The sequence below is a fragment of the Manis javanica genome, chromosome 17 (genome assembly GCF_040802235.1).
Source record: "Manis javanica isolate MJ-LG chromosome 17, MJ_LKY, whole genome shotgun sequence".
In the NCBI taxonomy this organism is placed as follows: domain Eukaryota; kingdom Metazoa; phylum Chordata; class Mammalia; order Pholidota; family Manidae; genus Manis; species Manis javanica.
In genome coordinates, this window is record NC_133172.1 from 63,523,737 (window position 1) to 63,547,883 (window position 24,147).

The 24,147-nt window shown below is 50.6% G+C and overlaps 1 protein-coding gene across 2 annotated transcripts in view; it reads left to right on the forward strand.

Annotated features, from left to right (window-relative positions):
• The first annotated feature begins 1,044 nt into the window (after positions 1-1,044).
• The window catches only part of ZC3H18 (zinc finger CCCH-type containing 18), a 54,542-nt gene continuing 31,439 nt past the window's right edge, over positions 1,045-24,147 (forward strand). Inside the window, exons 1-3 of one of the 2 annotated variants that reach the window (XM_036993822.2) lie at positions 1,045-1,206; positions 7,428-8,002; positions 15,740-15,824. In XM_036993822.2, the coding sequence (XP_036849717.2) occupies positions 7,442-8,002; positions 15,740-15,824 (646 nt within the window). In that variant the 5' untranslated portion in view covers positions 1,045-1,206; positions 7,428-7,441. The remainder of the gene's footprint in view (positions 1,207-7,427; positions 8,003-15,739; positions 15,825-24,147) is intronic. The other variant, XM_036993823.2, reaches the window with a different exon arrangement.

Consider the following 24,147-nt stretch of genomic DNA (forward strand, 5'->3'; position numbering starts at 1 on the left):
GCTGCATTTTGTTAAGCTGATTGCATGTAGTAAAATGCACAGCTGTTTATTCCCGCCTGTGGTCAAAATGGTAACATTTCCAGAATATCTCGCCTAGCTTTGGTGCATTTGCATATCTTCAGGGGTGGAGAGAAGTCATCTCCATGTCAATGGGTAATTACCTGGGCAACTGGGGGCGTGTCTGAACCTGAGAGGTTAAGGGGAGGGGCTGGCTTGGTTGCTTCCTCCGGGAGCAGGGGAGAGAGATGGCGCTGCACTGCAGTTTGCAAACAACGGGTTTTAAACTTTTTTTCTCTCTTTGACTGATTTTGTTTTTTAGAGGTATTTTTGCCCTGGGATTTCCTCTCCCCGGACTTAAACCACCTAAAGAGTTAAAAATTCTAATCTTTGATATTTCAACTCAATATCTCAAAATGGTTAATTTTTGTAAGGAGCTGATTACGTTTAAGAAAGCGAGAATAGTTTAAAATTTTTAAGCTTCGATATTTAAACCAAGTATCTCCAAAATGGTTAATTTTGTGTTGAGCTGATTATATATGATAGTGCGGGAGCCCTCTAGTCCTACCTAGGAAATAGTTAAAACTTTAGAATTTGACATTTAAACCCAGTATCTCAAAAATGTCTAATTTTGTGTTGGGTGCTTTCTTTCAGTTAGGTGGGAGCTGAGAGCTCTTCCGTCCCTCGGAGGCGTTACCACTAAGTTCCTGCTGGGATATCAAACCACTCAGGGCACAACCCCTGCCTCCCCGCCCGGGACGCGAACCCGCTAACCGCTAATTCGCGCCGAGGCGCGTCACGTGACCGCGCGTCGCGGGAAGCCCTTTGCGCAGCCGTCGTCAGGCGGCCGACCGCCCACGAGCTCAAAGCCCAAACTGGAGGCGGGGCCTTCGGCGGAGCCTGCGCCTAGGCGGGTTCTGGCGGGCGCGCGCCGCGGGGGCGGGGTCACACGGAGGCGGCCACGCGGAGGCCGGAAGGAAGCGCGTAGAGGGCGGAGCGAGCGAGGGAAGCCCGCCGGCCTGCGGGACGACGGTCGCGGCCTGATGACGTCGCACAATGGCCGGCCCCCGCGGGTAGTGGAGCCCGTTTGTTCCGCCCGCGTCGCGCCTCAAGCCGGAGGCTGTGAAGAGCGGAAGGGCCGAGGGACGTCTTCCCCGCGCTGCCCCAACCCCAGCGGAGCCGTGGCCCCCTCCCCGCTCTCGCGCTGAGGTAAGCGGTGGCGGCGGCGGGGAGGCCGGGCCGGCTGGGGAGGCCGAGGCGGCCGGGCGGGGAGCGTGGCGGCGGCGCGGGGCCGAGGCCCGGGAGCCTCGCCGCCGCCGCCTCCGGGGAGCGCTCCAGGCTGAGCTCCCGGCCGAAGCGTGGCTCTCGGGGCCCGGGGAAGGGTTGCTGGTGCTGGCGGATCCCGCGGTCCGTCCCGAGTTCTCGTCCGCAAAACAGAGCCGGCTCGGGGGCCGGGAGCCCACTCGGAGCCCGAGATCCGCGGCTGCGGCTGCGGCCCGCGGCGGAGTTGACTCTCGTGAAGCTGTCACTTCTCTTCCGGGACATTCGCGTGGCGCATGTTTGTCGCCCACAAAGCGGTGGTAGCAGGTTTGCCCTCCGGAGGAGGCCGGGCCGGGCCGGGGATGAGCTCTTCGGGAACTTTGAGCTCTCTGGAGGCTCCTGGGACTTGCTCCCTCGGCTTCACAGTGCGCACAGGTTGGACGTGTTGTATTGGCCGTGACCCCGGACGGGCGCCACTCTTAGAAATAAACTTCCTTGCCGCTTCCGTTAGGAGCGCAGGGATGGCGGGTCCGTCGTATGAATTAACCGCGGCTGTGATGCTGGGAGAACCTAAGACTTAAGACTTCCAGTCTTGCTCTTGCTAAAACTTAAGTTTTGCTGAATAGTTTTTGACAGCTGAGTTTGCTGGGCAGTGCAAAGTCGTTGATCGTTTTAAATGAACTCTGTTCAGCAAACTCATTTGCAAGAGTAGGTCAGTCGTCAGATCCATTTGGGGAAAATGGAAGGAGAGGGTGCTTGATGTCTGAAGTACCGTTTGGGAGCATAGCAATGACTCTTATCATTTCTCCTTTGACACTACCCGCCTTGGTATTGCCCGTGGAGCGGTCCTTTCCCAGAGCAGGCGTTGGGATTCTCAAGGCGAGCCTGGACCCAGGCTGATGTCCACTTCCAAGCCCTCGGGGGGAGTCTTTGCCTGATAGGTCTACAAACACACTGTGGAGCCCAGCCAGCTCTGGAAACCAGTCAGATGTATCCCAAAGTCTAGAACTCCTCACTGGTTATAGGCGGGAAGTGCGCAAAAATTGTTAAGAAAGTTTTGTGGAATCGTTCCAGAGAGCAAACAGGTAAGCTGTGGCCTTCCTCATGTTTAAAGAGGTTTTTCACTTGTACACAGGTACAAATTATCCAAGGTGAGTGTTTCTTCCGTGAGGAGTTCTGGGTGTTCAAACTTTGTTAGTTTGGGGTTGGCATCTGTTACTAGCTTCTGCAGTCTCTTTTCAGATGTTGTGAATCCATGAAGTTATGGATCAGAATTTTAACTGGATGCACTGTAACTTAGGTATTCAGATAGGGACTGCTCTATTAAAGCCGTTATCCCCAGAAAGGTTATGCTTGTATTTCACTCGTGCTCCTTTCGCAAAAGCTCTTAAATTTCTGTTTTGGTAGTAAGTATATAAGCCAGATGGGACACAGTCATACCCCATGTTTGACCAAAATCGCCTTAACCTGCCTTGGTAACTCATCTCACATACCCGACCAGGCTCTGAATGGCTTCCTGAAGCTCCTCAAAGTGACACACTGTGAGAGGAGAAGCATTTATTGCCGAGAGAGCATTCTGCAGGTTCTAAAGGTCACTCACTGGGAGGCTCCCGAAAAGTGCTGTGCTTTGGCAGTGCGCTGGGACCGGTGTGCTGCCTCCCAGAGTGAGTGCGGTGAAGTCCCGGCACAGCCTTCCAGAGATTCGGCACTTACTCAGACTTCTGTCTGGGGCAGCAGGTAGTTTATCAAGTTACAGGATTTTGTCACTCATTCATTCATTTACTCTACGAGCATTTATCAAGTATCATCGGTGAGAAGCAGGATGTAGTGGAGACACAGTAATGGACATGTTATTCCATCCCCTGGGCAAACTCACCATCTGATGGAACAGAGTTAATTCCAAACTTTGCAGGAATCCTTGATCACTGGGTGATTGTGTGAGAACAAATTATTATAAACTGTGAGCCTGGGAGTTGGTGACCAGAGGAACCTCCATCTCATTATCTACACTTAATAGGTGCATGTTTTCCAAGCACCTGAATTAGAACATGCACTCAGATATTTGCCAAATTGAATTAATCTCAAAACAGGACACGGCCACCCAGAGAGACAGTTACATGCCCAGAGGAGGGGGCATCTCTGACTGAACACCAGCATCTCTGACTGCCAGTGACACTCATTCTCTTCTGTGCAGCAAGGTGTGACTCAGGTTGCTTCTAATCAATATTCTTTTACTTGTTTTCCTCTGCAATGTATTTGCCTGTGTGCAGCCTCAGATTGTAGAATCCCAAGAGGTTCCATAGGGAAAGGAGCAATGATTCCTAGGGAAATTGTCCGGACCTCCTAAGGGTGGCTGTATTTCCCAGTGTGCCTAGGACAGCCCCTCTTCTTCCCTGTTGTAGTTGTTAATAATGCCCCCTTTCATCTCAAATGGGTCCCAGTTTAGACAGTACATTCCATGGTAGCTCTGCTGTGAAGTGCCAGCTGTTTGCTAAGCTCAGGCACACAGAGGTGAGTCTGAGCCCTTCTACTCAGGCACTTCATGGGGGCACAGGGGTCTCCCAACTGTTGCAGACAATAGTTGCAGGACAGAATGAGATATGTGAATATGTAATAGAATAATGTACAATACACTTGAGGCATGAGTTCTTAGTCTGGGGACCACGGGTGCACCTCAGGAGCTTTTGAACCCCAGGTGAATCTCATAGGCCCAGTTTTCTCTGTGAGAGGAGCCATCCCCTTCATCAGATCCTCAGGGCCGGTTGAGTTTCCGCCAGGGCTGACTGCCTGACAACAAGCCCTGGGCTGCCCTGCCTTCTGTGGCATCAAGTGTGCTGAGGACCTTTTGCCCTGCCACCTCTGGTCAGCCCTGAAAACTGCCTTTGAGAGTGAGGAAGTTACCTTTGTGTCCTTGGAATGTAGAAGTTTTTCGTAATTCAAACTGGAGAGCATACAGGTGCAGTAAGTACTTCTTAAAAGTTATTTTCCAGGTCACAAGTACTGGTACCGGCCTCACAATTTTAACAAGTCTGCCTTTCCTGTGGTTATCAGTATAAAGGATGTACACCTTTGGGAGTTTCTCTTACTGGATTCATGTTTAGTGTAAGTGACAAACTAACATTGACAAGTTTGAAATCATAAAATAATTGACAGGTGTAACAAGTTGGATCTTCATGTGTTTGTCACTTTTTTAAAACAAATAGTCTGTACAAACGATATATTAACTTTTCCATTTATGTGAAAAAAGTGTTTTCAGTTCTGCAGGACTAAGGAGTATAGGCAGATCACAAAACTTCAGAAAGGAAAAATAGCAAAATCTACTGGCTCATAGAGGTCTCCAATTTATGCATGGCCTGTGTTGCATGAAAAAGTTTATAAAATCCGTTTGGAACTTGGGTACCATTTTCCTCTGGAAACAATGGCAAAAAATGGGGGTTGGTTCCTAGGCAGGTAGCAGAAACTTGTTTCACGTGTAGTGCAGGGCCCTGTGACTGAGCCCATACTCCAGAGGTGGCTGTGTGTTGCAGTCCCAGGATGTCCACGAGGTGGCCTTGTGCCTGGTGTCCTGTGATGGGGGGCATCACTCGTCAAAAGGCTGGTGTTAGGAAGCTGCCCATGCTGCCGCAGAGTGGCTGTCCTGCCACAGGCACTGGCGGCTGTTGGTTTTATCGCCGAAATTGTCTTAATAGCATAGCCTTGCACTAAGTAGATTCTCAGGTGTTTGTTGAATGAAACAGAATTAATTACTCCTGAGCACACCAAGAGACCCGAACTGAGCCTAACGGGAGGGATGGGAGTGTGGCTTTTGGATGCTGAAGACCGCTTTTACCCATCTTCATGTGAATGTGCTTCAAGTGTGTGCAGCCTGTGCCAGGCACATCGTTGGGCTTATCTCATCCACTTGTGCAACAGCCTTGTAAAGTAGATACTGATGTCCCATATTTCAGATGAAGAAATTGGGGTCTGGCAATTTACATAATTTTCCCAAGATCCTAAAGCTGGGCAGCAGGAGAGCTGGAGTTCAAGTTCTGCCTCAGAGGCCCACACTGTTTGCACTACCCCATGTGTCCCATGAAGATACAGCACACCAGCAGGTCAGCATCCCCCTTTACTGGCCCACTTGTACTAGTTCAGTATTTGAAATTAGGAACTCTTTCCATTTCTTCCTCTAGGTTTTAATTTCAAATTTGCCAAAATGTAAAAGCAATTCGGTTGGATCTAGTAACAGTGAAACCAAAATATAAACCAGTTTGTGCTTGGGCCCTAGAAGAGGGCTGGTCTCAGGTTATGAGAGTTTGTGGCTATGAACCAGATAGCATGTTGCAAGGAGAGTAAGTGGCAGGCTTGGGGTATTTTCTGCAGAGTATCAGTTGTGTGATTTTTGAAGGAGTTTGAAGAGACGTTTGATTTTGGGTAATGCTGATTGATTTAGTAGGTAACCTTGCTTCCAGGATTGATACAGGTGGGGATCAGAACTTCTCAGTTTTCACTTGGGGATGTATGCGGCTCCTTCCCAGTTCCTCAGGGGCTACCGGAACTCCTTCAGGCAGCTGGAGAGACGCAGGCCCCTGCTGTTAAGAAGACTTCTTATGTACAGTGTAGTAGGAAGTATACAAAGATAAGCATCAGATGTCATGCACAAAGGAAGATAATAAGTTTTAATATTGCATGTGAGGGTGCTGGGGGCTGACTGCATGCTGGGAGTGCCCTGCGCCTGCCTGGAGCAGTGGAGAGCATAAGGGGCCTTAGAGGCGGCCCTGCGCGTGACAGCTTTCACCTTGCTTCTTGCCATGGGCTGTAGGACTAATTCAAGAATTCTTTCCAGTAGTCCTACCTCTCAGTAGCGTAGAGCAGACTGCAAAGTGAATCATTTTCAGAACTGTGGCTTTGAATGGATTGATCGGTTTGTAAATTACTATCATTGCTAAACATCTGGTTTACTTATCCCATGAGGAATTTTAAGTGAGTTGCCTTAATGTGTGTTAACTATAATTTCCATTAATAGCAAAAAGACATTTCCAACTGTAGACTTAGACACCAACCCTTGGAATATGCATCTTTAAACTACACATTCTCTTTTTGAAAGTAGAAGTTAAAAGACATATTTTTAATCTTTAGTTATGTAAGTACATGAAATGCTCATATATTTAAAGTATGCAAATAAATGTGTGTGTGTGTCATCAGATCTTGCCAAGGCAATGAACAGCATGACTGTGACATACATTATCTTAAATAAAAACTTTTGTAGAATCTACTGAATATTGAACCTCTCACTATTCCTGTTATTTCAGACTAACTTGGAGGTGACTTGCTGATATCAACTTGGTAATGGCAAATGTTTGCTAAAAGACTGTTTGGTGTTGGTTTCTGTGCACACACTCTAACCCCACTTTCCACATTTAGTACAAAGAGGAGCGTGCTGTCGTGCACTGAGATGGGAAAATCAGAAAATATACAACTTTATAACTAAATCTCCATTAATAAAAATAGAAATGAAATATAAAATGATAGTCAGTCTTTTTACATAAGAAACTATTTGAATGTGTAAAACGTTCCGCAGGGCTCCGTTCCACGACAGAGCGTATCGGGGCTTGAACCCCACCTCTGGGTGGCTGTGGTGGCTCCCGCATGCAGGTCCGTGCTGAGGCCTGATGAGGGCCTGCATTTTTAAAGATCATCTTGAGTGATTCTGACGAGGCAGACAGAGCCACACTTGATGGGCTTTCAGGAGAGGGGACAAGCCACCACCTGGGTGCCCCTACAGGTGGGCCCAGGCCCTTGAGGGCGACCCCAGAGAAATGGTCAGACATGTGCCTTATGACACTGCTGTCTCATTCCATAATGCACATTTTCTTGAATTTCAAAAGTAATTTTTTCTGAAGGGTCCAAAGCTGTCTCTTGTATGTACATCTTCCTGCTGACTTCGTGTTGACTGGGTGACGCCTGTGAGGAGGGGCGTGCTGAGTCTCTGCCTGCTAGGCTGCTACACGTGTGAGCTGGCCCAGCCCAGCCCTGCGGCAGCATCGTGTGTGATGTCGGCCTGCCGTCCTCCCTGGTGGGACAGCCAGCAGCAGGGGCCTGCGGAGTCGGGTCTGGGATTCGGAGGAGCCGCGTGGGGCCAGGAAAGCCAGTTTGCTAAATGCTGTGAGTCTGTGCTCTCTCTTTTGCAGAACTGTGGGTACTGATGGATGTGGCCGAGAGCCCTGAACGGGACCCTCGCTCTCCAGAGGACGAAGAGGAGCAGCAGGGGCTCTCGGACGATGACATCCTGAGGGAAAGTGGGTCTGATCAGGATTCAGACGGAGCTGGGGGGAGGGCTTCTGACTTGGAAGATGAGGAAAATGCTGCCCCAGGACTGAGCCAGGAGGAGGAGGAGAGCCGCTCTGACGAGGAGGCCCAGGAGCAGCGCGGGGGCCCTGCCGGACCCGCGCCCGGGGAGGAGGGGGTCTGCCGGGAGGAGGACCACACGCGCGAGCTGCGGGACGAGGCCTCGTCGGTCACCAGGGAGCTGGACGAGCATGAGCTCGACTACGACGAGGAGGTCCCCGAGGAGCCGGGCTCTGCCGCACAGGAGGAGGAGGCCGAGAAGGCAGGGGCCGAGGAGGAGGAGGAGAAGGGAGAGGGGGCGCCCGGAGGGGAGGGCAGGGCCGGCGTCCACAGTGTGGAGGACAAGGAGCCCCCGGAGGCTTGCAAGGAGAAGAGAAGGGAGGATGACGACGGCGAGATCGACGACGGCGAGATCGACGTGAGTACGCGGGCCCCTCTGCTGCGCCCGCCCCGCGCCTGTCGCTCCAGTGGGGGGGCCCGGGGTGGGGGCGGGCGGGGGACCGAGGGCTGTGCTGGGCGCCGTCACCATGGCGATTAGGAAGTGCTGGAAATCGAGGAGAAACCTAGATTCAAAAGGCTGCTGCCTGCTGGTGGGAAGCCACGGGCGTGCACTCATCTGCCTGGCGCTGTGGGTTGGATTGCATTAGAATGCCTGGCCCAAATTTTTTTAAACAAGTAAAAAGTTGATTTCTCACTTTATCTTCGCTATCTTTAGATAATACTTGAGTTAGCATTCAGCTAGAACTGTGGGTTTCAGTTCTTGTTGGGTTTTTGAGATGAAAACTGGAGAGGCTTCCTTCCAGCTTGCCTCTTGGGGCACTTTTATCTTGACCCCATGGCCCATCTTCAGGTAAGGGTCTCAGCGGGGCCAGGCATCTCTGGCAGTGTCCCTGAAAATGTCCTCAGGACTGGATAAAATGAGGTGGCTGGTCAACACCTTGTCGCCCTGGGCTGTGATGTACTTAGATCGCCTGGTGGTCAGGCTGAGGAGGTCGTGCTGGAAATGCATCAGCTGGCATATGGGCAGCTTGGGTTTTATGACGGGAAACCCTGAGAAGAACTTTAATCATGATCTTTGGCAAGTTGACTTTTGGGGAAAGAGCCTGAAGTCCTACTTAGAGCGCTTTTTGCTCAGTGATGCTGAGAGGGGTTGGGACAGGGACCCAGCAGAGCAAAGCAGTCCAGGCTTTCCACGCCGCCAGGAAGAAGGCTGCTTGTCTGGGGGCCCTGCAGTGACAGGCATGCGGAGGGTGTCTCAGCACTGCGTTGGGTTAACTGCAGGCTCACGGGAAGTAGGACACGTCCCTGGGTATGCACTTGGTCCATTTGAATTGTGGTGACCATGGTCGTCCCTGGCAAATTCATAAATCAAAACTGGTTCATAAGAACACAACAGAGTGGGCTTTGTATGTGCATGTGTGTGGTTACAAGCTTAGAGTTGTAGATGTTTAATCTTCTCACATCTTAAAGTGTAGGAGGTGGTCTCCTGACTTAATAAACTTTGCTTAATATGACCTTATTTAAAAGGATGTTGTCAGGACATTATCACACAAAAGTCCTTAGGTTTGGCCAACTATGCTTCCCTTTCACTTTGGAAAAACTCACCTCTGCCACAGGGTTGGCAAAGGGAAAAGAGGTGCCACGAGACTCAAGTTAATCAGTTTGGATGAAATTTAGGCAGAAGATGAAGTCATTGCTTTTGAATTGCCCATGAGTTTGGTTTTCCAGTGTTCCAGAGAAATGCCAGGTCCAAGTCCTGCCACCAGGGAACACCAGGGGCTCCTGACCAGCAGGGTCCTGCAACCCGGGGGTTCTGGGCAGTCTGTTTCCTGCTGAAGGAGGGCCAGTTGCAAACTCTCTTGGGTCAGTAAGTCTTGGGAGAAATCCATCTACTCTCCACCCTTTCCATGGTCCTAGGGGGTCTTCTGTCTCCCTACAGGCCATAGAGGGCCTGGGCCTCATCACACCAGGGGGCTTTTCCCATTTGGATTGGTGAGTTGAACTGATGTGGCCCTGGGAAGCGCTTGTTGTCTGGAGATCTGCTGGTTCCCCTGGAAACAGCATGTGAAGTAAAAGCCCAGCACGCTTTCCTGCCGCTCCATCTCCCGGCTGCCTGCTTGGTTCGGCCTGTCTTGCCCTCTCCTGGGGGCCGCAGCCCAGTTGGAACCAGCGAGCTGCTGAGGAGACCGGAGCTTCGGCTGTGGGGTGGGGGCCACCCCCCTGACGGAGCCCCCTATCGAGTCATCCCTGCAGGCCTGTGCTCTGGGACACAGCTGGGGCGGCCCTGCAGGGTGCCAGCAGGGCAGGACACAGCCCAGCCCTGCCTCTGGGCCAAGCAGACCTCCGCTTGGAGGGCAGGCTCTGTGAGTGGCGACGTGGACCCTTCCGGGGGTGCACCGGTCATCTGAGTGCCTCTGGCCTGTAAGTGCTGCTGGAGAGCCGTCCTGCCGCAGGCTAGGGGTTCTGGGCGGTCCTCTGCACCCTGACTGTCGGCTTCAGTGCCGTCTCCTTTGCGCGGGCTCCGCCTCTGCCACTGCCTCCGTCATACCTGGCTTCCTACCTTTGTTGTACTTCCTCCCTCTCAGCCTGGTCAGTAGCGTGTCTCCCTGTTGCCTCCCCCTACACCACCCGTCAGGGACACAAGTTCCAAAGTCCAGGCCCTACTTGGCTGGCTCCCCTGTCTCCGCAGGACCTGATCTGTTTGGGGCAGCCAGAAACTGCCTTCTGAGCACACAGATGACCACCCCCACCCCCAGCCTTGCTTTGGGGCACATTGAAATTGAGTGACACTGAGATGTGGGGTGGCAGCGGGCACTGCAGAGCCATCTGCATAGAGGAGGCAGCGCAGGCACTGGGTGTGGGTGGCCAGTGCCAGGCCCGGGCACCTCAGGAGTGCCTGCTGTGGTCGCGCGTCAGCTGGCAGGTGAGCAGCTGCTGCCAGCTCGCTCCTCCCTTGTGGGTCCTGTCTGTGCCCCGCCGCACCCCTGCTGCGTGCCCACACACTCTCCCGTAGCCTTCCTCCCCGGGGGCCCTGTTGGCGCTCCTCCTCCGGATCCCCTTTCCGGTTCCCGTTGCTGGGAGGTGGGAGCCAGCGGTGTGCAGTGGGGTTTGTGAGCGGACTGCTTCCAGCAGGCCTTAGGCCCAGCGCCCCCAGTAAGCCCCAAGCCCTGTGCGGGAGCCTCTGGTCCTAGTGGGAAGTCACTTCCCAGAGAGCTTTTCCTCGTTGCTTCCAAGCCTGGCTCCGGTATCGGGTGAGCCGCCTGGATGTTTCCATGAGGAAGAGCTGTGCGTTCCACGAGGCCCTACACCGTTCAGTGCCCAGCGCGGCCTCCCAGCTGCGAGGGCCCCTCCTGCCCACCCCTGCCTGTCTCTTCCCCCCTCCGTGTCCTGGCCCTGAGTTGCTGGGGACAGCCGGGTGGGAGAGTCTGAAAGCTGTCGATATCTATCCTCCTTTTCACTCGAGAGTGCTTACCTCCCGCCCTTCTTCCTTCTCGGATTTTGGGTCACTGGGACACACCAGCTGGTTTGAGGAGAGTCACCCCCTTCCTCCCCAGCTATGCTCTCTTGGTAGTGTCCTTAATAGTGACATCAATCTGTACAGTAACCCTTACAATTATTTTGTCTGAACCACATGGTTTGTGACTTAGGCCTTGAATTACCTTTATGTTTGGTGTGCTTCCAAGAGGTCCTGCAGATACAAATGCCCTTCTGAAGGTGCCGTGTCCCTGCTGTGTGTGGGACGGGTTTGCGCACGGGCTGGGCCCGCTATTTATAGCGCCTCAGCCACTGGTGGGGTGCAGACTGAGGGCTCCTGGCAGCCTCTCGCCAGCACGGTTCCTTCCTGTGGGGCCTGACAAGCCCTAGGTGGGTGTCCTGGTCCTCTCATTTGCCTCCACAGGCTCAAGCCCCCTTGTGTCTGATCTGTCTGTCCTCTGCTTTGCTCGTGTCGCCTGGGTAACAGAACCTGGGCCACGGAGATGCTCTCCCTTTGGAAAAGGGTAGGAGGCCTGCTATGCTCCCCTCCTCCTTCCATTACAGACTCTCTGCTAAGGTGGCCTTAGACGGGACAGCGGTCCATCCTGAGTGGACCACCGCACAACTCCTGGGTCAGGAGGGGTAGTGCTCAGCCACCCACAGGCGGGAACACTGGGAAGCCTCTTCTTTCAGTGCTATTTCACATCTTCTCCTGCTCACATCCACCTGTTCCTTTTGTCTGGATACAGAGCACCTCCTACAGGCGTCTTCCTCCTCTGTCCTCGGGGCTGGTTCTCCTCTGCGGGACCCCGCTCCTTTTCAGGTGGCGCAGCTGCCGTGTCCACCAGCCTCTGTGTCACTCAGGTGCTGAATGGCACTGGCCCCTCACTGGGCCCTAGGAGGCAGCTGCCTGCACCACTTTTGCAGTGAGAGCCTTGCAGGATTGACCACCAGCAGGACCGCCTCTGACATCCCCCACCCAGTTAGTCGGCACAGCGTAGGCGAGTGGGCACAGGCTGCAGAGTCCAGGGCCTCTGAGGATAGGGGACTTCTTCACTCATGGCAGAGCAGACCTGGCCTGAGCTGAAGCAAAGCTGGTGGTGGTCCCGTGCCTGCCCGTGCGTGGGGCTGGTCACGTGCCTCCTCCCAGGAGGACCACTGTGCTCTCAGACCCCACGCCATCACTTCTCCAAAACTGGAGCATTGCTGGCGCCCAGAGGTGATCACAGTTCCCACGTTGCCTCCAAGGTGTTTGTGTTGACGTGGTGCCACTTCTGAATGCTCACTGCTCGTATCTTATGCGAGGTCCTGTGTGTGGTGGCAGGTGCTCTGAGCGCAGAATCTGCAGCAGCCTCGCAGTAGCCTGTCCTGCTAGAGGAGACCAGGGCGCAGAGAGGAAGCAGTGTGCACGGACACGCCGCCAGGAAGTGAGCCCGGGCCTTCCCCCATCACGTGTATTTCATAAAGGCAAGGACATGGAGGGTGCCCTTTGTGTACTTAACTGAGGAAGCACTGATAGAGGCGTGCCGACGGGCTGTGATTTTTCCTTAGATAAAGGGTACAGGGCCTTGCACACTCCCCTGACTCAGATGCTTGTGCCATCCTAGAGCCTGGGCCGTGCTGGTAGGCAGCTTGCTGGTACTGTCCTATTTGTCGATTGACCAGTTGGCTTCTGGCTGGCCCAGGGCCTCTCCTTGTCCTCTGCTTGCGCTTCAGGCCATGTGGACAGGCAGCCTGGCAGAATCCTTTACGTCACGCTGGGCGTGACGGCCCTCTGGCTGCTGAGCGCTGTGGCTGTGGTGGAGGGCCCATTCTCGAGTGGGGTGTGCATGAAACCGTGAGCATTGAGAGCTCGTTTTTTTTCTCATCCATCACTTTAAAAGCCACAGTGTTAAATGGTGAGTTGAAAATTCAGGATAACACATTGCTGATTCACTGATTGCCTTTGCTTGCCTTCTAAAGGAGAGACCGTTAGCCCAGCAGAGCAGTGTGTGTGGTGCCATCTTGACACAGCAGGTGTGGGGCACATGGCAGCGGTCAGCATGCAGGCGCTGCCTTCTGTCCTGTGGCTGACCTATGATTTCACATGTGGCACCACCGGGTCCTCACCTGGTCACGGGTCCCTGTTAGGAGCTGCACTGTACTCCCATGTATAGGGCAGCCTCCCGATTTCGGGATAGGCAGGCAATTCTCCTTTCCATTCAGGTAATATCAAAAGTGACACCTTTGTAGAATATTTATTTATTTATTTATTTATTCATTCATTCATTTATTATTTATTCACTCACTCATTCACTCATTCATTCATTCATTTTTTATTTATTTAATTTATGTATGTGTGTATGTATCATTAATCTATAATTACATGAAGAACATGTTTACTAGGCTCCCCCCTTCACCAAGTCCCCCCCCACACCCCATTACAGTCAATCACTACTAGTCTTCTCTGTGTTGCACAGCCCTCCCCATGCCCCCCCACATTACGCATGCTAATCGTAAGGCCCCCTTTCTTTTTCCCTGCCCTTATCCCTCCCTTCCCACCCATCCTCCTCAGTCCCTTTCCCTTTGGTAACTGTTAGTTCATTCTTAGGTTCTGTGATTTTGCTGCTGTTTTGTTCCTTCAGTTTTTCCTTTGTTCTTATAAATTTTTTGGTATTTGTCTTTCTCTGCCTGGCTTATTTCACTCGGAATAATACCCTCTAGCTCCATCCCTGTTGTTGCAAATAGTAGGATCTGTTTTCTTCTTATGGCTGAATAATATTCCATTGTGTATATGTACCACATCTTCTTTATCCATTCATCTACTGATGGACACTTAGGTTGCTTCCATTTCTTGGCTCTTGTAAACAGTGCTGCGATAAACATAGGGGTGCATCTGTCTTTTTCAAACTGGAGTGCTGCATTCTTAGGGTAAATTCCTAGGAGTGGAGTTCCTGGGTCAAATGGTATTTCTATTTTGAGCATTTTGAGGAACCTACATACTGCTTTCCACAGTGGTTGAACTAGTTTACATTCCCACCAGCAGTGTAGGAGGGTTCCCCTTTCTCCACAACCTCGCCCACATGAGAAACACACCTCTTTAAACCTGATCTGGTGCCCTTACCATGAACCCTGACTTCTGAGCCCATCATTTAAGCTCTCACGCATGAGTTTCCAAGTGAAACGGGGAGATTTCAGTGAGTTCTAACCTTTCAAAAGAGTTTCGTTTTTCTAATGAGAACGAAGAATGTGCTCTTGGCTCAGGTTTGGGCTCCCGTAAAGCACGATGCAAAGGTGTATTGAGCACGGTGATCCCCATGCGAGTGGCGGTGAAGGAAGGCACAGGCTGTGGGCCAGGCACCTGGTGTCGTGCCTTTAGAGACTAAGCACGCTTTCTCTAAACCAGGTACTCTGGTGGCTCTGAGAGGAATATAAACTATATTTTCAAGGCAGAAGTTATAGAAATACTTAAGCTTTAAAAATAAGTCATCCTAAGTCCACAGTTTGGCTTCAGGGTTTCTTCATGTGACGAATCCGTACTGACCATCTCCTGGGAGCCTTACTCTGCCTGAACCAGGGGCACATGCAAGCAGACGGCCCTGCCCGTGGAGCCCCTGCTGAGTTGGGGTGACTGTGCAGTAGGGGGCACTAGGGCTCCATTGTGAAGGCAGATGGGGAGACTTAAGGAAGGGACTCCATCTGAGACCTGGAAATGAGATAAGTGACCAGCGAGGGTAGAAGCGGTCAGCCTGGGATTTGAACAGGCCACTGTGCACCGTGGGAAGGCACAGGGGTGGGGCCAGTCAAGAAGTGGTTCCCCTCGCCAGGTGGGACCAGGCAGTAGTTTGGCCAGCGGTGGTTCTGCAGGAGGTGGGGAGCTAGGGGTCCGGGTGGGTCCCAGACCTTTGCCCTGCGTGAGCCCTCGGGTGGATTGTCATGGGGCACTCCGGAACAGTCTGGGACCGAGGACAGTGAGGTCCATCCCGGATGTGCTGACAGAGATGTCAGCAGGGCAGCTGGATATGTGTTTGGGCTGGGGATGATCCCAGGCAGAGGACTGAGGGGGTTTCAGCTGAGGGGTGGGGGCTGGAGCCTGTGCCTGTCAGGGGTGGCTGAGGTCCTGGGGCGGGGTGGCCAGGGAGGGCACAGAGCCGTGGTCCAGGTAGGGCTGCTTTTTGGGGTCCCTGGGGCGAGAATCACCCGGGCTTTGGTTCCAAAGCTTGACAGTCAAGGTCAGGAATCTGGGCCAAGAATGAGAAGGAAGGGCCCAGATCTGAGCTGAGATGTGGGTCCACCCCCTGACCTCAGTCACCTGACTTCCCTCCTCCTCACCCACCAGACTTTTAAGTAAGGGAAAGTTCGAGTTTAAGGACATAAAATACCTGTTTTATAAATTTTGTTTAAACGTACAAAATACTTAAAACCTGAAGTGTGGCCGTGTCCTGCCCAAAGTTGCTGGTGGAGAGAGAGAACGAAGGGCTGCTCTGTGTGGGTGCTGTGCGCTCAGCTTTCCTGCCTGTGTCCTTCCTTGTGGTGCCTCGTCTAGTGAGCTGTGAGGCGCCTCTGTCACGTTCCCCGAGGGGTCTGAGTTTGCAAATACCCTGTCTAGTTGGATGAAAGCTGTGCCCATTGGCACATGCCCCTCCCATCTCTTCCTTCTTAAGATGACTCCCCCTTCACGTCACGTTGTCCTCTGTTTCAGGATGACGATCTGGAAGAGGGCGAAGTAAAGGACCCCAGTGACAGGAAGGTGAGGCCTCGTCCCACCTGCCGATTCTTCATGAAAGGTAATTGTCTGAGAGAGGGGCTCTGCGTGGCCTCGGCATCCCCTGGGGCTGTGCTGGCTCTGCGGCCACCTCGTCGAGGGCCAGGCTGCCCTTGGGACCAGAATGACAGGTGGCAGTGGTATTGCTGCTGAACAGCAGATCCTGCGATTGTGCTATTGTTGTGTTAGTGACCAGCCCAGAGCAGATGCCTGGTCATTTTCACACTGGCGGCTCCAGGCCCACCCGCTTAGAGCAGACCTGTGACTCTAATGTAGATGGCAGCCATCATCCTCCCGAGAGGCCCTCTTCCAAGGCCAAAGACGCCAGGTGCCTCTGTAAGGAAAATCAATGCTTCTCTGCTCGACATGTCAGAAATACATCCCTCGTTTGAAGTGAATTTCCCAGTTGCAGCAGGAAGGCCTGTGAAAGCAGCAGGCCCCTCCCTCTTGAGAAGTAGCTGGAGCAGGCCGGCGTGAAGGGCTTGTCGGACAGTCTGGGCTGGAGTCAGGAGGCTTGGAGGTGGACGCGAGGCCCCGGCTGTGGGGCTCCTGGGCACAGCAGTAGTTTGTGGTACCCTTGCCGTGCCTAGTGAGTCCCTCAGACAGGCAGGAAGACTCTCTGTCCTTGGCCCCCTCTGGCACCGAGCAGCCGCCACTGGCCCAGCCCGTGCACTGAAGCTCACAAGAGCTCCCTGTGCTGCTTTTCCAGGCATTGTGACACTGCTCCCCGCTCCCCTTGCACCAGTGCCAAACCCCGTGCCACTCAGAGGCCGGGTTAAAGGTGCAAAGTGCACAGCACTCACCCTAGTATCTCAGAGGCACCCACTCCAGAGGCCAGACTTCTTTGTTTTGGATCCAGAAGGCGCTGTGAAGCCGGAGGGTGTGGGGAGGGGTGGGGGGCGGAGCAGAGCCTGGCCAGGAGCCCCAGTGCCCAGGGTCTTCTGAGCTAGGAGGGTGCGGTGCGGTGGAGCCCCACCCCTAGTCCCAAGGTGACCCCACGAGGAGGGGCGCCGGAGCTGACGGGCCGGCTCACCAGCACCAAGGCCAGCGCCCGCCCGCACTGTTCACCTGCTTGTTGTTCCCGCCAAGTGTCAGTTTACACATGCATGTGATGGACTCCACTGTGCCCACAGGCAAGCCGCCAGCACAGTCTTTAGATGTGACCAGCATGGCTGCTCTAAAAGGCAGAGAGGTGTGCAACACATTTTAGAAAGTCTTCCAGGGCTTTGGTATTTGAAGTGTCAGTGTTTCAGAAAATGTAAATATAAACAACAGACCTTTTTTCCATGATGTGGGAATAAATGATGTCAATCCATCTTTGGACTTGCTCGATTAAAGTGATGGGGGCAGATATGTACCCATATACATAGATGTATCTGTTCATCACAGTGGGGTTCAGAAGCTTGGTGGGTGGGTCAGGACCAGCCAGAAGTTCCCATGTGGAGGCCACAGTGTCCAGGGTTTGCACCACGGAGGCTGGGGTCCAGGTGCTCAGGGTCACACTGTTGCGGTAGTCCCGGGGTTTCGCCACAGACGCACTCAAGTGAAGTGGTTGCTGGAACTGCACCACAGGGGGCGCCTGCTGGACAGGGACAGGGCACTGTCTCTGGGGATGTCTCCCTGGTGGCAGGAGGCACGTGCCTCCAGAACTTACGTGCTCAGTGGGTTTGAGGGAGTGAGGCTGGGGGGTGAGGCTCCCAGCAGAAGAGAAATCTGAAGCCAGCGGCAGACGGCCTTCCTTTCATCTTGGGCGTGATCAGTAACTTGTTTTAGGAGTATTTTTTAAAGGTACATAATTGCTTTCCCCTGTACTCTGTTCACAGATTTACCATCTTGCCTACTCCACAGAGTAATATGCAGTATAGTACAGAGGGAAATGGTTGATCCTTCTGTAGTTCTAGAACACGTATTCTGGCTTTTTATCAGTTATGAAAAAGTTTATGAATGTTAGTTAAGAAATGAAAATTTGCGTCCATACAAAAATGTGCATGTGAACGCTCATATAGTGGCATTATGTACAATAGCCGACAAGGGAATACAACCCCATGTCCGTCAGCTCATGATGGAAAAACCAGGGTGGTCTGTCCACATGATGCAATATTATTCTGACACAAAAAGGAGGAAATACTTATACCACAGCATGGATGAACCTCAAAGATGTCACTTCAAGTGCAGAGAGCCGACACTGAAGGCCTCTGCTGGACAGGCCCGCCTCTGAGCCGCGCACAGCAGGCAGAGCCACGGTCGGGGTCGGTCATCAGGGGACGGGAGTTGGGGTCACGGCTGAGGAGTACAGTCTCCTTCTGGCGTGAGGGGATGTCTGGGATTAGATAGTAGTCCTTATATAGATTTGCCAATATGCTAACACCCTCTGAATTGTACTCTTTTAATGGAGTATTTTATTATGTGTGAATTATATCTTAATGTAAAAATTCTTTCTTATAAAGTTTGTTAGCTGTATTTCTATCACAAGTTGTGTTCTTCAAATTCATTTAATTGCCCAAAAGGACACACAGATTTGTGACCATTGACAAAAAAATGTCCTTAGAAATACAAGGACAATTGAAACATTTTAAAGTACCAATACTTTGTGGTCTGTTTTTACTCCCCATGTACTTACCTTGAATCACCAAGACATGAGGCTCTATCCAAAAGGCATCAATAGTGTTCTCTTTAAACATGGCCTCCTTTGGGCAGCACCTGGCCCAGTCTGAGGGCCAGGCCTCCTTGTCTCTGCTCCTTCCTGCTCGCCTGCTGTCTCTTTCTCGCAGAAGAAACACAGCATAAAGTCTACCATCTTAACCATTTTTAAGCGTACGATTCAGTGAGTGGCATTGAGTATGTGTGTGTCACAGGCATCTCCACTGTCCATCTCTAGAACTCTTTCCGTGGTACAAAACTGAAGCTCTGTCCCCGTTGGGCACTCCGTCCCCCTCCCTCAGCCCGTGGTGCTCACCATTACTTTGTGAATTTGACAGCTCTAGGGACCTCATATAAATGGAGTCAAAGAGTACTTTTTTTGCCATTTAGCACAGTGTTCTCAAGGTTCATCCATGTTGTAGCGTGTTCTTTCCTTTTGAGGCTAACATCCCCTGTATATCCACCACATTTTATTTGTCCGTTTGTTAAACAGTGGACACTTGGGGTGCTCTCACTGTTGAGCTGTTGTAAATAGCACTGCTGTGAACATAGGTGTGCAAATATCTCTTCAAGACCCTGCTTTCAGATCTTCCCAGTGGATACGTGGGGGGTTGCTGGATCACATGGTAGTTCTGTTTTTAATGTGTCGAGAAACCGCTGTACTGTTCTTCACAGCCCCTGTGCCATTCCACATGCACAAGGGTCCCAAGGTCTCCTTGTCAGCACTTGTTATCTTCTGATCTCTTGATAGTAAGCGTCCTAAGGGGTGTGAGGTGACAGCCTGTGGCTCCGATCTGCATTTGCCTGAGGACTAGTGCTGTGGAGCACCTTTCCAGGTGTCTTTCAGCCTTTTCCATGTCTTCTCTGGAGAAACCTCTGTTGCCATTTTTAAATTCCTGCGTTCTCTTGTGGTTAAAGCAGTAGGTCCCAATATGTGGTCTTTGGACCCCCTCGGAATCCTTGAGACTCTTTTAGGGGACCCCGGAAGCCAAAATTGTCCTCGTAATAATGCCACGGCTGCAGTCACATAGCGGCCAGGCGTCAGCGGCTGTGCGCTCATTGGGAGGTAATGCTGGCTTTGCCAAATGCTGTCTGTGATGGAGCAGGGAGAACTATGATTAAACTTTACACCCAAGTAAAAGTCTTTTTTTAAAAAACTTTATTGAGGCTTATCTTAACTGCCATGAATTCCCCTTTTAAGTGTACAGTTCAGTAACTTCTACTTGATTCACCAAGTCATGCAACATCACCCCAGTCCAGCTTCAGAGCGCTCCCCAGTAGCCGCCCAGACACGTCGCCTTGCTGCCCAGCGTGGGGGGTCAGAAGTGTGTGTGAAGCCGCACTGGTGCGCGCAGAGCTGCTAGGGGTGCTGCGAGCCGGGGGCAGCTGCTCTCCCATGAGCACCGCATGCACCCGCAGGAAGGGCCGTGCAGAGTCAGGTGGGCCTGCCACTTGAAGGAGAACTGTCTGCTGCTAATGATAAAAGTCAAGCTTTCAAATGAAAATTAGAATTTTGGAGAGCCTGGATCTCCATGAGCTTGATGGCTTTGCAGTGTTTCATGACTTTTCCAGATGGCTGTTGTGAGGTGTCACAGAATTGTCCTAGGTAAAAGGTGCGCTCATGGTTCAAGGCAGATGTCAGGCCAGCGGACAGAGTTGGCAACTCAGTGATAGGGCTGCAGGTCCCCCACTGTGGCTTTTAAGAAGCCTTCACTTGTTGAGCTCTGTGTTGGAGAGTGTTTGAGAGTCTGAAAAGGCGGTACAGCAAGCCCTCTCCTGTCCAGCCGCATCTTTGTGGGAGACTAGGTGTTCGTCACCTCCTTCAACCCAGATAGTCTGTCACAGCAAATGGAACTCAGAAGCAGACGTGGGAACCCAGCTGAATTCGATTCCAGTGTGAGCGTTAAAGAGATTTGCAAAAGGGGAAATAGTGCCACTCACATCACTTAAGTAATTATAAAGTGCAGTTACTTTTCATAAAACATCTGTTAACATATTTTTAACCTAAATTCCATGTTATAGTGTGTGTTTAAGTCTTCTCAGTTTTGGTTTCTATAGTAAATACCATAGGTCCAGCCTGTACAAAGGCTCTGTGAGGTCCTGAGGCCAAAAAGTCAGAGAATCCCTGGTTTCAAGTCCACATTATTTAAAAGCAGCCCAGAAATTATTTCATTCTTTTAACCACCATGGTGAGTGTACTCCTTAAAGAAGTTGAGGCCCCGCGATAGAGCCCACAGGACCGCGGCTGGCTGGCTGCAGAGCGTCCGTGAGGCTGTGCTCCTTCATGGGGGCACTGCGGCTCCTGGGCTTGCCTGCAGGGTGGACATGTGCCCATCTCGGGTCTGTCCTTAATACTTAATTACTAGCTTTTTTTACATTCTGCCTTCTTTTCATGAAGCATTTTTTAAAACCACGAAGCACCTTAAACTTTGTTTTGACAATCCCTGTGTTTATTACCTATTCTGATCTACTCAAACAAAATAGGAAATGGGACCATGGAATATACTGTTTGAAGTTCTAGTCTTTTAAGTCTTTGTTTAAAATTCTAGTGTGAAGCAAGTACTTTGTATGGAAAATGGACACTACTAATTTTCAGCTGCCCCAGTAGGACATGTGCAGCGCTGCGGCTATGCGGCCTGTACCTGGTGTCACCTACAGTCTGCTGGCAAGCAGCAGCGCCAGCAGCACGCAAGTCAGAGCTCGGTAGTGTTCCTGGGCCTCCCACACCGCCCCGTGCGCCCTCAGGCATGGCACTTTCCTCCTCTCTGACCATGGGACAGAGGCCCCCCAGATTGGCCCAGGGTGTCATGGCCAGCGGTGCTGGGCTTGGGGGCTTCCACTTCCTGCGTCGCCTGTGTGTGTTCCCCTCCATATCTGCCAAGGAATCTGCGTAGGTTTCCCGTGTGTCCTGGAAGAATGGAGGTTGGCTCCTGCTGAGCGTTGAGGCTCCTTGTGTAGATAGATGTGTTGTTCAGTGACAAGCAGCCAGGCTCCGCTCTGCGGAGTTTGCAGAACAGAATGGGCAGGATCGACTGCTGACTGCCCAGCCCCCAGCGAGTTGGGAGCGGCCCCTGGTGGAGGCTCTGGGGGTGTTCATTGCCAAGTACACTACTTTATGTATGTTACCTTTTTTAGTTTTATTATGAAATATTTCACAGATAAAAAATAAGGTTTACACTTGGATGAAGAAAAATAAAAGAGTAAAACAATAACTGCCATGCCCGCCATCAGTTAGGGCCTAACACATCATCCGGACCTGTGAAGCCGTGTGTGCCGGTGAGGACACATGCCCCGTCCTGCCCCGACACACCTGTTCTGCCCTTCCTCTGCCCTCCGGCTCTGCCCACATCCTTGTGCAGACTCCTGACGTAATGGCGAGCTGTTTCTTCGTCCAGTCAAAACCACACTCCACGTGCATTTTGTGGTTGTGAAGTTTCATTTGGGGGCATACAATTTTAAAGCAAAAAGACCTGTTTTTGCTTCCATTTTCTGGAGAACTTTTTTTTCAAAATGAATTGTTTTCTTAAATTATGAAAGTAACATGCTACCAGAGAAGACAATAAAAGATGAACGACCTTCTCTTTCCACAGTCCCAACAGCTTGGGGCATATCCTTCCAGGCTTTTTTTCTGTACAGACACAAATCCACTTTTAAAAAGGCAAATGAGATTGACACTATTCCTTTTCTGCCCTCTTTGCCTACATTTGCTGGACATATATCCTTGCCAGGTGTATATAAATCACCTGTACTTCTTTCTGGAATCTTCTTTTCTCTGGTGGTCAAAGGTCAAGACATGCTTAGCAAAGATCTCAGCACACCCAGGAGCAGGGGCCCCTAGGGACCACTTCTGTCACCCACCGGGGTCTTGGAGGGGCATACCCCTGCTCCTGCCTCTTGCTTGTCCTACGGTCTCCCCACCTGCCCCTTGCCCCCTCACCTGCCAGTGTAAGGAGAGGTCTTTTTTGTCAATGGGCTCATGGGTAATGGTTTTGTTGTGAATATTTTCAGGTAACAACAACAACAAAAAAAACGAAATAGTAAATATGCACGTACCTACCACCCAGATACATATTTTATTTAGGCTTGAAAAATCACAGAAAAGCTGTAGTTTACATTGTCAACTTTTCTGACTTGCAAATTTCTACTATGAGAGCTTTTGGTACTTTTTCAATTACATAAGTCATGTGGGATATGGTAAGAGTTTCATAGGAGTCACAGGGTGTCGTTCAGTGTTCTGGAATTCTTTATTTAGATGTACGGCTGCATAGTCTTTGTTCTCTAAACGTCTCTGAGGCTCTGTGGTTTTGAACCCCTTATAGTATAATCCTAACCTTTGGTATGGGATCTCTCAAACACTTTTAGGAATTTTAAAAGTTAATTTGTCATTTTTGCATTCCTAGAGAAATAATTTTAAGCACACTTCATATTTAATTTAGATCAATACATTATTTATTTGGTTTTAACACAAGTTTAAATATTCATAATGTTTAAAAGGTAAAACTTTGCTTTTTCCTAAACAGCAAATGATTATTTCTCTTTATATTACATAAGGAAAAACACATTTTGTTGACAGAAACATTCAAAAACTGTATCATGTTTAGAAGTGAGTATATATCAAAAGTGGTTTCAAATTTAACTGTAAGTTGACCCATTAAAAATGCCCTTTGAACTACTTAGATACTGTATGCGGTATTTACTTCTGAACCTATGTACGTATTACCTCTTCAAAAAGGTTTTTTTTAAGTGATCCGCTCACTAATGAAATTAAAAACTTGGATTTCTTGCCTTCTATACTGAAAAATTGGTAGTTTCCTTAAATAATCTTGATGTTCTCTTGCTGAGTAATAGGAAAAGATGACTTTTTAATTGTTTTTTTTTATAAGGTATAAACACCCAATTTGTTATAGTTGACTGAGTGTTTTCTCTTTGACACATTTTTTTGAGTACAGAAATAAGCTGCGGTGCCTCATATTGAAAATTACTGAATATCATAATTCTTCCAAGTGGTAAAGATACCTCAAGACAAATGCTGGGCATAGAAGCCACAGGGCATAAATCTGCAAAGAAGTAAAAAGCTAACCTCTTCAAACAATATTGCTTCTCTCTCACTTACCAACTTTACATTTCCCTGTATGGCCCCGGAAGATGACTGGTTAGCCAGAGACGGGTAAGATTCCTCAAGGGAGGAACAACCTAAGACAGGCACAGTCGCAGGGGGGCCATCAGGTGAGAAATTGGGGATCAACAGAGGTGAGGCTTAGAACCTCACCCCTCTGTTTTGAGAGAAAACTTCTGCATCCGTGGATGTTTTGTTGCCCTTGTCTAGCTTGGATTAACACACATTCTACAGGCACACACCTGATCATCTACATTTGCCCTCTTATAGCACTAAACTATGTTTTCTACCTTTACCTTGCATCTACTTACCACTTCAGCATTTTATTTAAAAATAATAATAATAATAATAATAAGGGAGAAATGTGGGATTCACATATAAATCAAGTATAAAAATCAAACAAATAATCATATCTGACTTGATTGTTTATAGTTCATGATGCATGATCAAAACTGAAAGTTTCTGTGATATGACTGCCCTTGCACTGTTCACCATGTAAGAACTTGTTCGTTATGCTTCAGAAGATTGGAGACTGTTGAGAATTAGGCTTGGGGTTGATTAATGATTGTGCATTGAGTCCCCTATACAG